This window comes from Vicia villosa, linkage group LG1 (genome assembly GCF_029867415.1).
Source record: "Vicia villosa cultivar HV-30 ecotype Madison, WI linkage group LG1, Vvil1.0, whole genome shotgun sequence".
Classification (NCBI taxonomy): domain Eukaryota; kingdom Viridiplantae; phylum Streptophyta; class Magnoliopsida; order Fabales; family Fabaceae; genus Vicia; species Vicia villosa.
The window spans coordinates 227734435-227751321 of NC_081180.1; the positions used below are offsets into that span (position 1 = coordinate 227734435).

The 16887-nt window shown below is 34.1% G+C and overlaps 2 protein-coding genes across 2 annotated transcripts; one reads left to right on the plus strand and one right to left on the minus strand.

The window, feature by feature from the left end:
- The first annotated feature begins 449 nt into the window (after window positions 1–449).
- Window positions 450–2126, plus strand: LOC131644939 (uncharacterized). Its single transcript, XM_058915565.1, has 3 exons — window positions 450–739; window positions 1100–1524; window positions 1619–2126. The coding sequence occupies exons 1-3, from the start codon at window positions 575–577 to the stop codon at window positions 2046–2048; spliced, it is 1020 nt and encodes a 339-aa protein (XP_058771548.1). The 5' UTR covers window positions 450–574; the 3' UTR covers window positions 2049–2126.
- A 132-nt stretch (window positions 2127–2258) lies between these two features.
- LOC131644938 (homeobox-DDT domain protein RLT1-like) lies at window positions 2259–10645 on the minus strand. Its single transcript, XM_058915564.1, has 18 exons — window positions 9936–10645; window positions 9418–9840; window positions 9248–9327; window positions 8693–9157; window positions 8520–8609; window positions 8254–8418; window positions 7922–8144; window positions 7709–7809; window positions 7350–7436; window positions 7092–7241; window positions 6838–6993; window positions 6382–6591; window positions 5639–6310; window positions 5008–5556; window positions 4176–4799; window positions 3944–4048; window positions 3561–3824; window positions 2259–3429 (listed from the first exon to the last, which is right to left on the minus strand). Exons 1-18 carry the CDS (start codon window positions 10105–10107, stop codon window positions 2512–2514), a joined length of 5454 nt encoding a protein of 1817 aa, XP_058771547.1. The 5' UTR covers window positions 10108–10645; the 3' UTR covers window positions 2259–2511.
- Window positions 10646–16887: the final 6242 nt, after the last annotated feature.

Below are 16887 nucleotides of genomic sequence, written 5' to 3' on the forward strand. Positions count from 1 at the left end.
TATATCTTTCAACTAAAATTTAACAAAGTAAGGATTTCTCAGCAATTCTAGAAACAACTGTGCCTTTTTTATGATGGTGAGGGAGAATATATATAAGGGTGATAACAGCAGTCTCTAAATTCATAGACCAATATTTGTTAAAGGCTTTTTTGTCCCTATTGAAAAACTCCACTACTTACTACATTTTAATCTCTGAAAATGTATGTAAATAGTTTTCAATTGGGTTTGATTTTTTAAATGTCTTATGTTGATACAAAAATTTAACAAAAGTGTGTAGTTATTTTGAAATTGAGGGAGTAATAATAAATCTGACTAAGCAGAATAGTAAGGATATTCTTTTCTTGACAGGAAAATACATGGATAATTGGTTAATTATTTACAAAAGTAAATAAAAAAATAAATACATTTTTATACATGAAGATAAATTTCTGATCAACAATGGTATTTTTATTTTACCAGTGTGATCAATAACAATCATTACAAATCTAGCAAGTACAAAAAAATCTTGAAGAAAGTAAAAGCATATCTTGAGTAGAAAAGAAAAGTTGTGAAAGATTGAATCCAAAGCTTGAAGATGGGTTTGGACTACTATGAGATTTTGGAGGTTGAAAGAAATGTAACTGAAGAAGAGTTGAAAAAAGCTTACAAAAAGCTTGCCATGAAATGGCACCCTGATAAGAATCCCAACAATAACAAAGATGCTGAAACTAAATTCAAACTCATATCTGAAGCATACGAGGTTAGTAACATCATCTTGTCTCTTGAATTTGTTTGTTAAGGATGTTTTTGTAGATCAGATTTCCTTGTTTTATGTTTTGGTCAATTTTTTGTCTGTTTCTGTTTTCTGTCTTTTGATTTTTAGTTAAGCCTTAGATTTTATGTCTGAAGATGATTGTGGTGTAAGATCTTTGGTCCAAGGTTCAATCTTTGGCTATCGAATACCTAAGAATATATTATGAGAGGTCAACCCTTAAATGGATCTCCGTTACCTGAGATTAATCGTCTATGCAGTTGCGCGCAAAGAATACCTCAGTTTACCAAACAAAATTGATTGTTTTGCCGAATCTGACTTAGTATGTTGGTTTGGTTTTTCGTGAAGGTTCTAAGTGATCCACAGAAGAAAACAATTTATGATCAGTATGGAGAAAGCGGCCTTAAAAACGGAATGTCACCGACAGATGAAGGTTCAGCTTCGTATTTTCAAACTCGGGATGGCAGAAGGTTTAGGTTCAATCCTCGAAGTGCAGATGGTATCTTTGCTGAGGTTTTCGGCCATTCAAGCCCTTTTGGAGGAATGGGGATGAGGGGCGGAGGCTGTGGAGGCATGAGGGGTCGGACGTGGGTGTCAAGGTCTTTCGGTGATATGTTCGGCAAAGACGTATTCGGAGAAAGCAGACAGGCGAGTCAAGCTCCGAGACGCAAGGCACCTCCGATTGAAAATAAGTTACCTTGCAGCCTTGAGGAGCTTTATAAAGGTACTACCAAAAAGATGAAGATCTCGAGGGAAATCACATACGCAAGCGGGTAAATGCTCTTCCCCTTTCCTTTCACTTGTTATATGCTTACAAATATACCGATTTACTCACCGATCAAATATCTTCTGCATATGTATTTGCAGTAAAACTCTACCTGTGGAAGAAATACTAACGATCGAAATCCAACCAGGCTGGAAAAAGGGAACGAAAATCACTTTCCCGGAGAAAGGAAACGAGCAGCCAAATGTTATTGCTGCAGATATTGTATTCATCATCGATGAGAAGCCTCACAGCGTCTTTACAAGAGAAGGCAATGATTTGGTTGTGACACAAAACATATCACTTGCAGAAGGTGAAGCTCTAACCAGCAGCTACACCTTCCAAATCACTACTTTGGATGGAAGGGATCTGACCATTGCCATAGACAATGGAATTGATCCAAACTACGAAAAAGTCGTTCACGGCGAAGGGATGCCGATTTCCAAAAATCCTTCACAGAAGGGTAGTCTTAGGATCAAATTCAACATCACATTCCAAGACATGGTTGATGCTGAAACAGAAAGCCAGAAATAAGATATGCTCATGGTGCTATAATAAAGTGTCAACCATTGTCTGGTGTATCTTGTGTATTATATAATAATATTTGGTTTTTCTCCTCTTTTTACCTTTCTGTTTTTTCTCCAACATATATCTTTGATTATGTAGCTTATGTGAGAGTGTTTAACAGTGTCATCCATGCCAATAAAATACAGTAATATTACATAAAGATTGAGGTAATTATGGTTGACAAATTGGAATAAAAACTTTATTAGTTAATGAGTATCTATTACAAGAGAAGAAGAAAAAACAACAAGGTTGGCTACAAAGCCCTCTGCTTAACATATAAAAATACAAGGCTCCATTTTGCATGGATAATATACACTAAATCTACTCTTCCAGCCGTGTGATTTGTAACCTGGAACTGTGGTATTTCTAAAACTGCAATAAAAAAAATGTAATGCAGCCTTCTACATTGATCAAATTAAAAATGGATGTACTAATCAGAAGAATCTTCAGAGACAGACAAATCTGAGCCTCCTGCATTCACTACTCTATTGGCCGTGTGATCCGAACCTTCACTCATAACATCTTCCTCGGAATCTTCCTCGAAATTCTCTTCAAAACCATTCACATTACCATTATTGTTGTCGTTGTCATCTTCAAAAGCATCGACATCTTCATCACTCATTCCAACCAAATCCCTGTTCCATCTGTTAGGGGAGATGCCGTTATAACCTATCTCCCAGTTTCCATGATCATATTCTACTGCTTGAGCATTATCATCAGATTCCATTCCTAGAGCATTATCATCAGATTCCATTCCATGAGCAATATCATAAGACTCCATTCCTTGAGCATTATCATAAGACTCCATTCCTTGAGCATTATCATAAGACTCCATTCCTTGAGCATTATCATCAGATTCCACCTCTTCAACGCTGATACTATTTTCAGCAACCCCGATGTGAATAGGAGTCAAGGAACTTGCTTTTTCTACATCCCACTCTTCATCAAAGCTTCTAAATGGTTCTTTACCACTCTTGGAGCTATGACCAGCTGCTGCATGGCCCAGCAACAAATCTTCAACAGCTCTCTTTTCTACTCTACGTTTCCTGACCGTTCGCCGACCTCGTCCACCCACTTGTCCTTGTGTTCCTCGTCCCTGCAATCTTAATTTCTGACTTAGATTCTCGGTGACATTAACATTTCGACGGCCAGTATCTCGTTTGGAATTGTACATTCTTCTAGACAGCTTTTTCGGCCTCCCATAATCACTAGCCCCTCGTCCACGTTTATTTCCACTACGTACAATTTTGTTAGTAGAAGATTTAACTTTGGTGAATACATCATGATCAAGAACTGCTGGTTCAACCTCTCTATTAGGCTTGAAGGGAGTATATCTTGTTGGAAGCCTCTGCAAATAAGAAAACGTTTCATTAGATTATCATGAAAATGAGAAGTGGCAGAAAAACTTGTAACTGAAGTTTAGACTCAATTCTCAAAGCAGTTAGATTACTTAAAAGAGGAAAAATGAAAGATGCTCACAATGTATTCTCTTGCTTCTTTCTCCTCAACAGGCTCAAGTCTCTCAAGCTTTACATAGCTAATGGATGAATCAAACTCAAATAGCCTGAGAGATAATGCTGCAGTAGTTTGTGGAACCCATGGAAGTAGAGCAACTGATTCAGGATCAGCAGACACCTGTGCAGCCCTTTCTGACATTCTGCTTAATCCCAACAATTCGTCTGTTGTAGAGAAGTTTGGTGATAGAAAATCTCGCTTTAGTGCTTTTTCAAATAAGGTCAACATCTGCAAAATAGGTTTTTTTAATTTAATTTAAGTACGTCTCCATTGATATTGATTGTCGACTTTTTTAAATGGGCATATATATGGAAGATAAAACTTCAAGAAATGAAACCGCGTGAAACCTGTAAAAGTTCCTCAATGGATGATGATTTACTCAACTTCACACCCCAATGCTTCCTAAAATCAGTTGTCCAAATTGTTCCAAATGCTTCAGAGAGAACAGATGCCTGAAAATCAAAACGTGAGTACAACATTAGATTCGAGATTAAGAGATTATAGGAAGCTAAATGACATCTTAAAATTTACAAGAAAATTAGATTCGAGTTAAAGAATCCAAGGTTGGCATCAACTCACCTCCATATATGACAGTAGGATCTTAAGCAATCTTGTCCTCATGGGAAGAGAATGTTCCAAAATACAAATATCTTTGGATAAATTGCCAACACATTGAAATGCATGTTTAGAAAAATTAAATCCATTATTTGACGGAAATGTGCGGTGGCAGGAATTGCAATGGGGGTCTTCAACAAAATAAGGATTGAGACAGATTTCACAAATAACCACCTGAGGTTTGCATCTTTTTACCCCAAATTTCATTGCACATAAAATTGATGAATTATAGCATTCTTTCCACATCCACTTTTGAAAATCTTGATACCTTCTCGAGGAAGCTTTCTTTTCGTTCTCATTTTTCCCGAGCTCGATTTTGAAGGATGATGAAGTTTCTGATTTACCAGAGTTCAAGTCATGAAGGGTACTGCTAGGACTGTCAGCTCCTGAATGGCGCTCAGGCACTGGATTTGTTTCATCAGCTTCAGTTTTAATAATAGAACGTTCCTCTACGTTTCCAATTTTTGCATATTGTGTAGTTTTTCGAACATTTTCTTTAAAGGATTTCTCAATCTTTTGCAACATTAAGCGCAAATGAGATTCCCTTATCCCGCGTGAATCCAGTGATGTCAAAAGAATATCAAAGGCCTGCATAAGAACGGTAGAATAAATAATATTACACTAATTAAGACAAAATATATAATTACATTTCAATTTCGCACGAACATTGACATCATCAGATATGGGAGGATATTTAAATTTCAGAGACTATCCACATTAATGACATTTGCTTAATGATCAAACAATGATGGAAAACTGAGTGCATAGTATCAATGTGCCAGGTCAATAAAGTTACCTCTTCAGAATCAATAAGCCTCCAACTTCCGTCAAGATGTTCAACAAAGATCCTACCAGAACCAGGATCATTACTAGAAGCAGATGCAACAAACTGCCAATATCGATTACGCCTGCGGTCTTGGCCAAGGGGTAAAGATCTGTAGACATACATCTCCTCTGCTATGTGGGAAATATAGGACTTCAACTGTGACCGTGACCTTTTTGAATACGGCGCAGCTACCTGAGTCTGAAAGTTATCTTGACCGGTGCTTGTGCAGAAATCTTGAACTGTTGATGGCTTTTCAATAAGTAGGCTCGTTGCAGGAGCTCCTTTTTGGTTTTCTGTAGTGCTGGGGAATGCTTCATTCTTAATGTTGTTAATATTGATGTTGAGCAATGGGCTATGGTTTCCCTCAACAGCGGGATATGTGTCTTGTGTTTCAAATTTATTTCCAGTAAGTGACGGAAAATCTAATTTACCAATATAATCATCTTTTAGCCGAACTTTATCTATTTGTGCTTCTGCCCACATTTGCTTTTTCAAAGCATTTGCTGATTCCAAACGATCCTGAAAAACACGATTAATGTCAACTAGAAAATCAAAAACAAAATTAAACTAGAAGATACTAATTACATGGAGTTTAATTCACCTCAAGAACAATACGGATTGAATTTCCTTCATTTGCTACACCAACCAATGCAACAAGAGCATTTAAACGCTCCTCTACGCTGAGATCAGAGTATTCTCCTTCGGTAAGCCCTTGAACCCATGATTCTCCAGACTTGCTTTCATCGATTTCCATAATATTATCATCTAGATTTCCAGTATTTACATTTTCACAAGCAACTGGTTGTCTGGTGACAGAACTGGAACAATCTGCATCCTTGGAACCATTCTCAGGAAAACAAGGAAGATCGGTATCAAGCTCATTTTGAATAAAGTCTACATCATGACCCAAATTTGCTTTTACATTTACTGAGCAAATGTACATATCGTCGTATTGTTCTGAATTTGGGTTTCCACTTGAAGGATTAATCAAATCATCCTCTTCAGGATCCTCATCAACTTCATCACTTTCTGACTCTTCTCTTTCAACATCTTCGGCATCTACACCAGCTAGAAACCCATTTTCAAATATCTGGATTTTCTTTCTTGCTTCCGAAAGAATAGACTCAGAGTCAGCAGGATCTTGTCTAAATGCAGTTCGTACACGATATGTTGATGGAGCTATCCTTTCGAAAAGTTTGCCATCTCTTGTCAAAGCAACCGAAATTGATGCTTCAGGTGTCTTGCTGGTCGTCAGGTCACGAAGGCCAGATTTCTGACATGAAAAGGAACATAAGAACAAAGATAACAAAATTCATAAAAACAATGCGACAATAAACAACTCACCTGAATCTTTTCTGCAAGCTCTAGTACATTCAAGCCCTTGCTGCCCTCGAGAGAGAGAACATGAAATGCTGCAAATTTAACGGTTCCTGGAGTTAACCTATGTCTCGATCTTCGAGGAGCTAATAGACCTTTCTCTTGCATTTTTGCCACTGCACTTACAGCTGCTGAACCATTACGAAGTGTTGAAATGACATCTTCGCCACTTCTTCCCTGCAGTTACAAAAGTAACTTTTGCTCCAATTAATCAATAACAAATGTAAGACGAGGAATTTCATCGTTGATTAAAAATGTATTCAAAATCAATTATTCAGTGAAAAGAGTCAATGATAACAAAAAGCTCTCGCAGAACCAGCAAACTGAAATGATTCTCATCCTATGGGCACTATAATACGGAAGTATTCCGGAAAAACAACAATTTTGAGCTGAAAATTAGAAAGTAAAATAAATAAGATGAACCTCATCTTTATCATTTGCATATGACCAAGTAATACTTCTTTTCCTCAACTGTGGTCCCAACCCTGCTGATAGCGCTAACTGTCGCAAAATTTCAGGCCATGTCAATTGATTTAAGTTCTTCTGCCAATTTCGTATGTCAAAGCCCCATGTATATGCCTAAAATGAAAGACACGTTATTGATGTGGACCGCATCAGACAAAAATACTATTTGTCTCAAAATAACGGATTAATTATTTCTGTATAGTTCAACTTACTCCTTCCACAATCTCTGGATGGCCACCGGCAGGATTAGCAGCTCCATTCTGGTTCACTCCTAATCCTGTAGGTGTCCTTGCAACATCTTCAATGTCTTTTATTATCACTTTAAGAATAGCAACATGTATCTCACCCAACAATCTTGAATCCTGTGATCATTAAGTTTTAAGATTAAACATCCAAAAATGAGCCAAAAAAATGCAAGAAAATAGTTTACTTCCAGTTCAAAATTATTAGGAAATGTCATATTTACTCACATAATCATGAAACGCTTGCACAAATTCATCAAGAGTAAAAGGCCATAACTCAAGAACATCAGCAAAGGTAATCAAGAATCTCCAAACCTGAAATATAGAACACCCCAAGTTTCATACTTCAAAATCAGAATCCTCAATTTAAGCTAAAAAAACAAATTGTATATGGAATGTTGCCAACAGAAGTGCATCTACATGTTACAATTACATCAATAATCCCAGTCTAGCATACATGGAAGGTCAACTTAAAGTCAACATCACACCCCGCCGCTTGACAGTACCAAAAAAAGAATTTCTCAACCAATGTGTGACATGTTATATATGTATGCTGTAAGGAAACGAGAGAGGCAATCCAAACATACCATGAGAAGGTTGCCAACGTCTTGTTCCGAGTTGATCCAGGGCTGGATAGCAAATGGTTTTTTTAGCTTTACACTTTTGGGCGGGAAAACACACAAGGAATCTACAGTACAATTGTTGGCAGTACAGCCCTTTTCTTAGTATTTCCAGATAAATACTAACTGTTCAAAGAACCAAACTATGTAATATCAGTAATATAATGACAAATTGCTCACCCCTAAATGATTCAAGGTTTTGCAAACTATCAAGATCAATATGGATAATAGAGGTAAGCCCCTTGCTTACTGCAGCCAACTCCATCAATTCCAGCTGTTCATCCTCAATGAGCTCCATAGATTCTTTGGCTATTCTGCGAGCATTTGCTTTTTCAAGGGCAGCTTTCCTTCTCTCTGCCTCTTTCTCTCTGCGAATCTCTTCTTTTTGCTTCCTTTTCTCGGCCTTTATAATATACAACACGTGAAGATATATCAGGATACATTAAATATAGTTAGATTATATGCCTAAATACTCTATTCAAAAAAGATATAACACGGAACTTAAAACTTACTCTTAAATGTTCTTTCATCAAATATTTTTCCCTTCGTTCTATCTCCCGTTTTTGCTCACGCTTTGATCTTTCCTCTTCTCGCTGTCTCTCACGCATCAGCCTCTCTTCTTCCTTCTTTCTCTCACGGTCTTGTCTTTCCATCTCTTTCCTCATTCGTTCTTCATTCTACGAGGAGATGGAAAATAGAAGGCTTAGCTATAAGAAATTATGATGTCTTTTAAGCTCCATATAATACACGGTGACAGCTTATGTTCATTGAATAAAACCTTTTTTCTAAGGATATCTTGTTTCTCAAGTTCTTTCTTCATCCTCATTTCATAGGCTTCAACTTCTTTTGCAACTCTGGCATCATCACTCTACATGCAAACTCACATTAAATTTACATAGTTGGGGAAAATAGATAAAAAGTAAACATTGAGCTTACGAATTCAATTAATACCTTTCGTTTCTTCTCCACCCGCAATACCGCATCATTATGGAAAACTTGTACACCAGGTAAAGCTAAAGGATTTTCTTGTCCAACAATTTGGTGATCAGTGAATTGGGAGTTCATGCCAGTAATGGCTATGTTTGTGTGAGGTTCCCTTTTGGGGACAACATCATTATCACGAGGAGGAGATGGAAAGGGAACCAATTGCTTGTTCTGTTGAGACAAAACGGGAGGAGGGGGAGTATAGGGATTCACTTGCTTATCCTGTTGAGACGAAAGACGAACACGGGAAGAATGGCTTTGCGTAGCATGAATTCTAGGTAGATGTTCATTTCCAATCGGAAAAGGAGGAGTTCTTGAAGGACCCTCCATTGCATCATACAAATGAGGTTGACTCAATTGCTCAAACGTGTCGGACCTAATGCTGGACTGATTCGGAACAAATGTATATTCAGGGAATGTCCTTGGCATTGCCTGGAATGGAGCCCATTTTAAATCAGAATGCCAAATAGGACTATCCCTAATAGACCAAAACACTAAGCACATAAAGCCACTAGGACTAACCTTATTCGTTCTAACTTCATGTCTTTCATATATTTTACTGTCGTAGGGAAGACTAGGCCGCTTCTGCTGTTCGGCAAGAGCTGCAACAAAACAAGTATAAAACAAACTACAGAAAAGCAACTTGTACTAAAGATAGTAAGTAAGACAAAGCAATTGAACACTGACTATACCTAAGGGTGCCCCGAATGCATCCGGTGGCAACGGATCAAACTCGATTCCCAAAATCGGTCCATCTTCCCTCAAAGGCTCCCCTAACTGTGCTTCCACACAAGCAATAGCTCTAAGCTCCATTATACTCTGCGGCGACTCATAGTAACTCCGAACCACCACATTTCGCAACTCCGGCCGCGTCACCGGACTAGACCCAGAACCCGACCCGGATCCATATTCATTAAAAGGTTCAATAGCCAACTTGGGGTTAAGTTCATGACTAGTAGAATCCAGCAAAGGTGGCACCTTCCGTGGCTTCTTAGTCGGTAACTCCTTCTTGTCTTTCAACCTCCGGTGACAGAACCACATCTGTAACTGCCGATCCGACAGCCCCAACTTCTCCGACAGCTCTAACCTCGTACTCTCCGACGGGTAAGTTTCCACTAATCAAAACAACAAAACAAACATAAATTTCCCAAAATCATCAAAAAAACCAAAAAAACTCAAAATTGAAGAATGAAAAAGTGATGAAACGAACAAGCATAAGCTTTCTCCAGCGTCTCAAGTTGAAACGGCGTTTTCATCTGACGCTTGGGCTTGCTTTGACCTTCACTGGAACTCATAATTTTACTATTGTTGAAATTCTCATTGCTATTTTCACCTCCTTCCTCAACTTTCTGAGTATTATTATTCTCTGCTTCTTCCTCCATAGATCCAAATTTCCCCCTTTTCAAAACCCTAGAATTCCAAAAGCCACAAAAAGAAGAACACGAAGAACAACAACAACAAAAAGCAACCACAATAATTAGGGTAACCTAAAAGATTTTATTTTCCCATTTTAAAATTCGTGTTGATTTTTGTAATATGAACGGTGGAACTTAAATTGAAAAGATAGAACAGCGAAGAACAAAAACAAAATCGAAAAAAGAAAAAGAAAAACGAAAATGATAATAGGAATAAGAAAAGTAATAATAATAATAATAATAATCGATAAACAAAAATGATAGAACAAAAACAACAACAGTTGTTTCTCTTGACTATAATTCCATTACCACCTTTCATAATTATTCGTTTTTTAATTTTCGATTTTAAAAATTAATGTTTTAGTTTTCGTTTTTATGAATTTTTATGAATCAAATGAATAAAATGAACGAACGGTGTGATCAATGATCATCGTTTTCGTGATGAATGTGTCAAACATGAAGAGCTAGCTAAAAAACAAAAACAATAACAAAAGAAAGAGAAGAGTGAAGTTTTTTAATTTTAATTGTGGTGTTTTTTTCAATCTCGTGTGTTTGATTTTTGTGTTTTTATTTTGTTTTTTATTTTAAGTGTAATTTAATTTTGGTCAATTTGTTTATTAATTAATTAATTGAAGGAATTGAAGAGAGAGAAGAATTACTGAATGTGTTTTTTTTTGTTCAAGTTGTGGATTGAAATTGTTCTTTAAGAATTGTTTGTTGTGTTTTTTATGAAGGGTTGGTTTAATGATTTGGGATGTTCAGCGTGTGGAGATTGAATCGATGTTTCACGCACGTGTTAGTGTGGGTCCCATTTAAAGGATACTATCTGCACCTCCTTGAATGTTTTTCCTTTTCCTATAACAAAATTTTCAAAAAAAATTGAGTGGTTGAAATTTTCCTATTTTTGATTTTGTGGTTGGTTTATCAATAAATTGTAGATTGTGAGATAATGAGATTAGTTCTCCAAATTAATTAGTTCTTAGATTGAATATCAGAATTTTTAATATATTAACAATCTTATTTATACTTGACTTTAAACTTTGAGTTTAAACTAATTTTACACATACAACTAATCAAAAATTTTACACTTGTCATGTTATATTAGTTTTTTTAAATTAAAATTGTATTTTAATTAAATACATGATTGTGATTGGTTGACAGTGTAAAAACATTTGACACTGTCAGTGTATATCCTTTTGTTCTTAAACTTTTATATATTAGCCATCAAAACAATTATTTATAGTTGGATGTTAAAAAATAATGTTGTAGGTATAAGTTAATAGTTAAATGTCCCTCTCAAAAAAAAAGTTAATAGTTAAATGTAAAAAAAAAAAGAAATTAAAAATTATAGAGAAAAGGGGTTGTGTACTGACAGTGTAAAATAGTTTTACACTGTCAGCCCATCACAACCATGTATCCAATTCCATCACACTTTTATCTTTAAAATTTTTTAATGACATGATAAATTGCTTGTTTTCTATTGGATGACAGTGTAAAACTGTTTTACACTGTCAGTGCATATCCATTAAACCCAAAATTATATATTAATTTTATTAAAAATTGATAATTAATTTTTTAATTATATATTAATTTTATTAAAAATTGATAAGCTCTTAAATTTTTAAATCCAAACTACAAAACATTGTTTCATTTTAGACTAAATTCTATTTAAAACAATCTTAACAAAATTTGGTTTTACACTTTATCTATAAGCTTCGATGATAACAATACATATATTTTATATGCGAACAACTTTATTTTCAATGTTTTCTTGAGTGTACAGATTATAAGCTCTTTGTGATTCAGGATTGTTGTCTAAAGAATCATCAGATATGTAGTCGTCAAAAAGACTATTCTCTTTCACTTCTGAAGATACGTTAAGAGTTCTGAAGAATACCAAATGTTAATCAGAAAGAGGATTTCTTGTGTAGTTCTCAATAAGCTGTTGCTTCAGAAGTCTCAAGCATCTCAAGATCAGAAAACAAAGTCTACATCAGATACAAGTTGTTACTTCAAAAGATCATATATCAAGATATGTTTATCAGAAGAGTTGTTGCTTTCATCTTTGATGACATAGTCAAGATCAAATGATAAAGGTCAAAAATCATAAATACGAATTAGTTGTCATGACTCAAAGTCTAGATATCAAGACTTGTCTTCATAAAAGCTATTACTCTATTTATTTGAAAACATTGTTCTATTTTGAAAGACTCTGACACTATTGTACATAAATTTATATGATTTCTTTCTCACTTCTCAAATCAGTTATTTTACTTCAAATACATATTTGATCTAGGAAGTCATGCGTCGTACTTTAGAAAAGTTGTTGCTATTATTTCTGAAAGACAAAGTTCTGTTCCTAATGGCTATGATGTTTTCATGTTATCGTAATAAAGTGTTTTTTTTGAACTACTCATCAGATAAATCATCAATAGAACAAAGATGAGAAGTTGATCTCTTCCAAGCTTATTACTTCAGATCAGAAGTACATCATTTAAAGAAAAGATCAAGAAACTTTCTCAAGAAGATTCCAATACAATGGTATGCTTGAACAACTCCACTATTCCCAAGACATTCGTACTATTTAAAAGTTGTCTTCAATGTTAAAGTTACAAGCTACAAGAAAAGGAAGTAATGTGTCATACTATCCAACATCTACACTTGATACTATCTATTAGAAAGTAACCGTTGGATTTTAGAAATGACTATTATATCCAACATCTACACTTGATACTATCTGTTACAAAGTAACCGTCAAATTGTCGCTCGTCGCCATAGCAAAAGCTTTCAATGCTACTGCTTAATGCGAAAAAGCTACTCAAGCTCATATACTAAAGCAAAGCGAAAGAGGAGAAATCACGAAGAGAAAGAAAAGAAATAAGAGAAAGAAGATTACTACGAGATGCTAACCAAACACTTATCAAATACATCTTTGTAAAATTATTGCATTCGTTATTATTTATCTTATACGAATAATGTTTCTAAAAGGAAAAGTTTTGAAAATCCAATTCAAACCCCCTTTCTTGTATTTTTCTCTACCTTAAATTGGTATCAGAGCATGGCTCTGTTATTGATTTTCGAACCGAACACTTAATCGTGTAGAGAGATCCAGTTTGAGAAAAACCTTTGGGTGCTATAAACTCAAAAGAAAGAAATGACTTCTATTATAAGCCATTAAATCTTCACTAGAAAAAGAATTCAAGTTGGGGGCTAGAATTAAAATATGAAGATTATGTTTGTCATGCAAAAGGAATTTTCAGGAAGTAAGGAATCTTGTTTGTAGAAAGTTAATTTTTTCTGGGTATGGAATGCTTTCAACAAAGAGACTTTGTCTTCCGTTGACTTTCTCAGTATTGCTCAGTAGGAACTCTTTCGCGTAAAGAAGAAGAAAATGCTAATTTCCTATGGTCATGCATGAATAGTTTGGAGCCAATCAAATGAAAAGATCTTAGTTCAGAACGCTCAAACAGTGAAATATTTATTGTATGAATAGATCTTTAAGAAATCAAAGATATTGACACTATTAAGTAGATTCAGAAGTCAGAATCAGAGAAGGTGTAATCCAAAGAAAAGACTGCGGAATCAGAACTAGAATCAAGATACAAGATTTTCTTATCCCTTCTCTCAAGATCATTGGATGAATAAAAAATGATGTTTACCTAAAACCATCATTCTTCAGGAAAAGGAATTTCAAGGTACACAAGTCTACTTTAAATTCCAAGCATGATGCATTTGATTAATGAAGCTTTCTTACGTTGAAGTTTTCACAATATATATCTCTCATAATTATTGTCTGATATCTTGGAAATTGAAGAGTTCACTTCATATAATAAATGTCTTAATCCTCGTTCATTTAAATTATAAAGTTTATTCATCCCTGAATTAAAACTTATTGGATAACGATTTTTGGGAATAATGATTTTTTGGCATGCTTAATGAGTTTTTAAATTAAATATTTGATTTGACTTCTGTCAACTTTATCGTGTCAAGTTATTTACCTCGAGCAGTGGGAAATATTATTTATTTGTTTTTTTTGGCTTTATACCACCGGTTTAGTCCGGTTCGGGGGCGACTTCTGGCATCAAGTGGTTCCATCCCCCTCCCGATCGCAGTTGCGGGGGATCGAACCGTGGTTCTCCCTACCAAGTCCAGCGCCAATCACCACCGGACCAACTAACGATTGGTGAAATATTATTAAAAATAGGTAAAACTCTTCTTATTCCTACCCTATGTGTTTTTAAAATGAAACTTTTAAAACATGCTATAATTGAGTATAAATTTGGTTAAACATGACCTTCATTTTCCACTCTTTTTTGTTTTACATTTATTTCTCTGATCAGTAATTTGGAAATGATGGTCTTTTTATTTTCTGTTGTTTAATATCTCTTAATTGTCTTGAGTTTCTCAAGTTTGATATGTTTCGTAACAAATAAATTCTTTTGTCAGCCGTTTTATTCCCTCTTATAAGTGTCATTGTTGTTTTCTTCCATAATTGTCACCGGTTCCTTAAACTTTTTCCTCTCATCATGCTGACAAAAACCTTATATGGAGACGATGATATATTAAAAGTTATTTATGAAAAATATCCCGATATGACCAGTTCAAATGACTAATTTTTTCTAAATGTTCACTTTTAAGGATGGATCAGTTATATCACTTTGATTAGAGGACCCATCTATCCAAATCTTATGAAAGACATTTGGAGATATGCATTTGTTTGCAAAGACAACTGTTGTATACAATCCAGTATCTTTGGGTTCCGTTTTATCATCACTCCCTCCACCATTGTTGAAGTCATTAGATGCGCTTTAATAGGGCTTTGAATTCTCTTGAACTACACCTCCCTTTTGTAGAAATTGCACCCTACAAAATAAAACAATACCAATACAAAAACAAAAAAAAATAAAATATTTGATTTAAAAAATTAATAAAATTCAATCTAAAAACTAAATTGTATTCAAATTAATTTTTAAATCAAATAAAAGTGAGTAAAATGAACAAAATATTATTAATACAAATGAATATGACCATATATATATATATATATATATATATATATATATATATATATATATATATATATATATATATATATATATATATATATATCAAATGAAATGCAAATGGACACGTAAAACGCGGGACAAAAATTACGGTATGACAACTAGTGCCTCATCTTTGTTGATATTACTGCGATATAAGAATCTTCCCCTTGACAGGAAGATGCAGTAGGTACGAGACATCGTCTATTGTGATAGACATCTCACCATGTGGGAGATGAAATGATGACATATCAACAAACGTAGATAACATACCATGGTTAAGAGTAGGATAACCGGTCCTACTCAAATCTCTCAGCTCAGATGCCTGCAACACATCTATAAACCACTGCTCATTAGGCGTCTCCAAACTCGTAATTTTTTGACCATGGCTTATGAATTTTAATGCATCTTAGTCCTGAAACAAAAATTAACCGTTTAAAGACTTGTTTTTTCAAATTAAGATGAAAAGATATATTTTTCATTTAATTTTGATAGTTTACCTCTTCGTACCAAACATGTATGGCAGTATGTGTTAGAATATTTTATTAAAAAAATATTTCAATAATATTATGTGGGCATATATATATTTAAATTGATTATATTAGTTATTTATCAATATGAAGCCTTAATTGATTTAGTGGTCAAAATTATGTAATAAGGCTAATTAGTTTTCTATTTATATAATTAACTATTTATTAATTAATGAATTGATATGAGCCAAATTGGGTTGATGTCTGATGGCCCATTTCGGGATAATGGGAACCCTAATGGGTCATCACCTATATAATGGGCTATGGTCCCCAATATATCAGTACGAAAAGCATTTTTACTCTTCCCCTCATCTGAAGAGTACTGAGTCGCGAGGAGTACTGGTTGAGAAAGAGCTATAAACAACGAGTAATTCTACAATGGGTCCAGGTATTCCTTGATTCCTCACTCTTCATTAATCTTTAATAGATCAACGTGATAAATGATCCTATATTCATGTTCATGTATGTTTTTTATGGCTTCCGCACTAAAGTGATTATATATTATAATCTTTGTAAAGAACATGTTTAAATGATTTTTCTAACAATTGGTATCAGAGCCATTTTCATGATTGATTTATTGGAATTAATTATATTATGGAGATTGGGTTAATTGTGTTTGTATCAAATTTCTCTTGTTTTGTATTCTTGCTACTCAAATCAATTTCATAGACATGAATTTTTTTATATGATTTATAATAATTATGACATACAATCTCTTTGGATCCAAAATTGATAAAATGTGTGAATAGTCTATGAGTTTCTTAATGGTCTTATTTGTTAGCTTTTATTATTATTATTATTATTATTATTAATATTATTATTATTATTATTATTATTATTATTATTATTATTATTTTTTGAAATTATAATCGGTATAGAGCATGAGCTATTCATGCTTAGGTAATTAGGAATATTTTTTTTGTAGGTAGTGAGTATTGATTGTGATATTAATTCCTTATTAATTATAAGAATTCATTGTGATATTAATTATTTCAAAATTCCATGTTGCCCATATTAACTCTATATGTTATTTATTTCAATTCCATTTACATGATAAAATTGACTCAATCCATTATTTTATAGTTATCTTTTTCAATTCAATTCACGTTACATAAAATCATATACATTTTATTAATTTATGGTTACATAAAATTGATTCAATTTACATGATATAA

Excerpts from the sequence above, each read along its gene's own strand:
- LOC131644939 (XM_058915565.1), top strand. The coding sequence starts at position 575 with ATGGGTTTGGACTACTATGAGATTTTGGAGGTTGAAAGAAATGTAACT. Across the intron at positions 740-1,099 it reads TCATATCTGAAGCATACGAG|GTTCTAAGTGATCCACAGAA; the intron begins GTTAGTAACATC and ends TTTTTCGTGAAG. Across the intron at positions 1,525-1,618 it reads GAAATCACATACGCAAGCGG|TAAAACTCTACCTGTGGAAG; the intron begins GTAAATGCTCTT and ends ATGTATTTGCAG.
- LOC131644938 (XM_058915564.1), bottom strand. The coding sequence starts at position 10,107 with ATGGAGGAAGAAGCAGAGAATAATAATACTCAGAAAGTTGAGGAAGGA. Across the intron at positions 7,437-7,708 it reads ACGTTGGCAACCTTCTCATG|GTTTGGAGATTCTTGATTAC; the intron begins GTATGTTTGGAT and ends TCTATATTTCAG. Across the intron at positions 3,825-3,943 it reads CCATTGAGGAACTTTTACAG|ATGTTGACCTTATTTGAAAA; the intron begins GTTTCACGCGGT and ends CCTATTTTGCAG.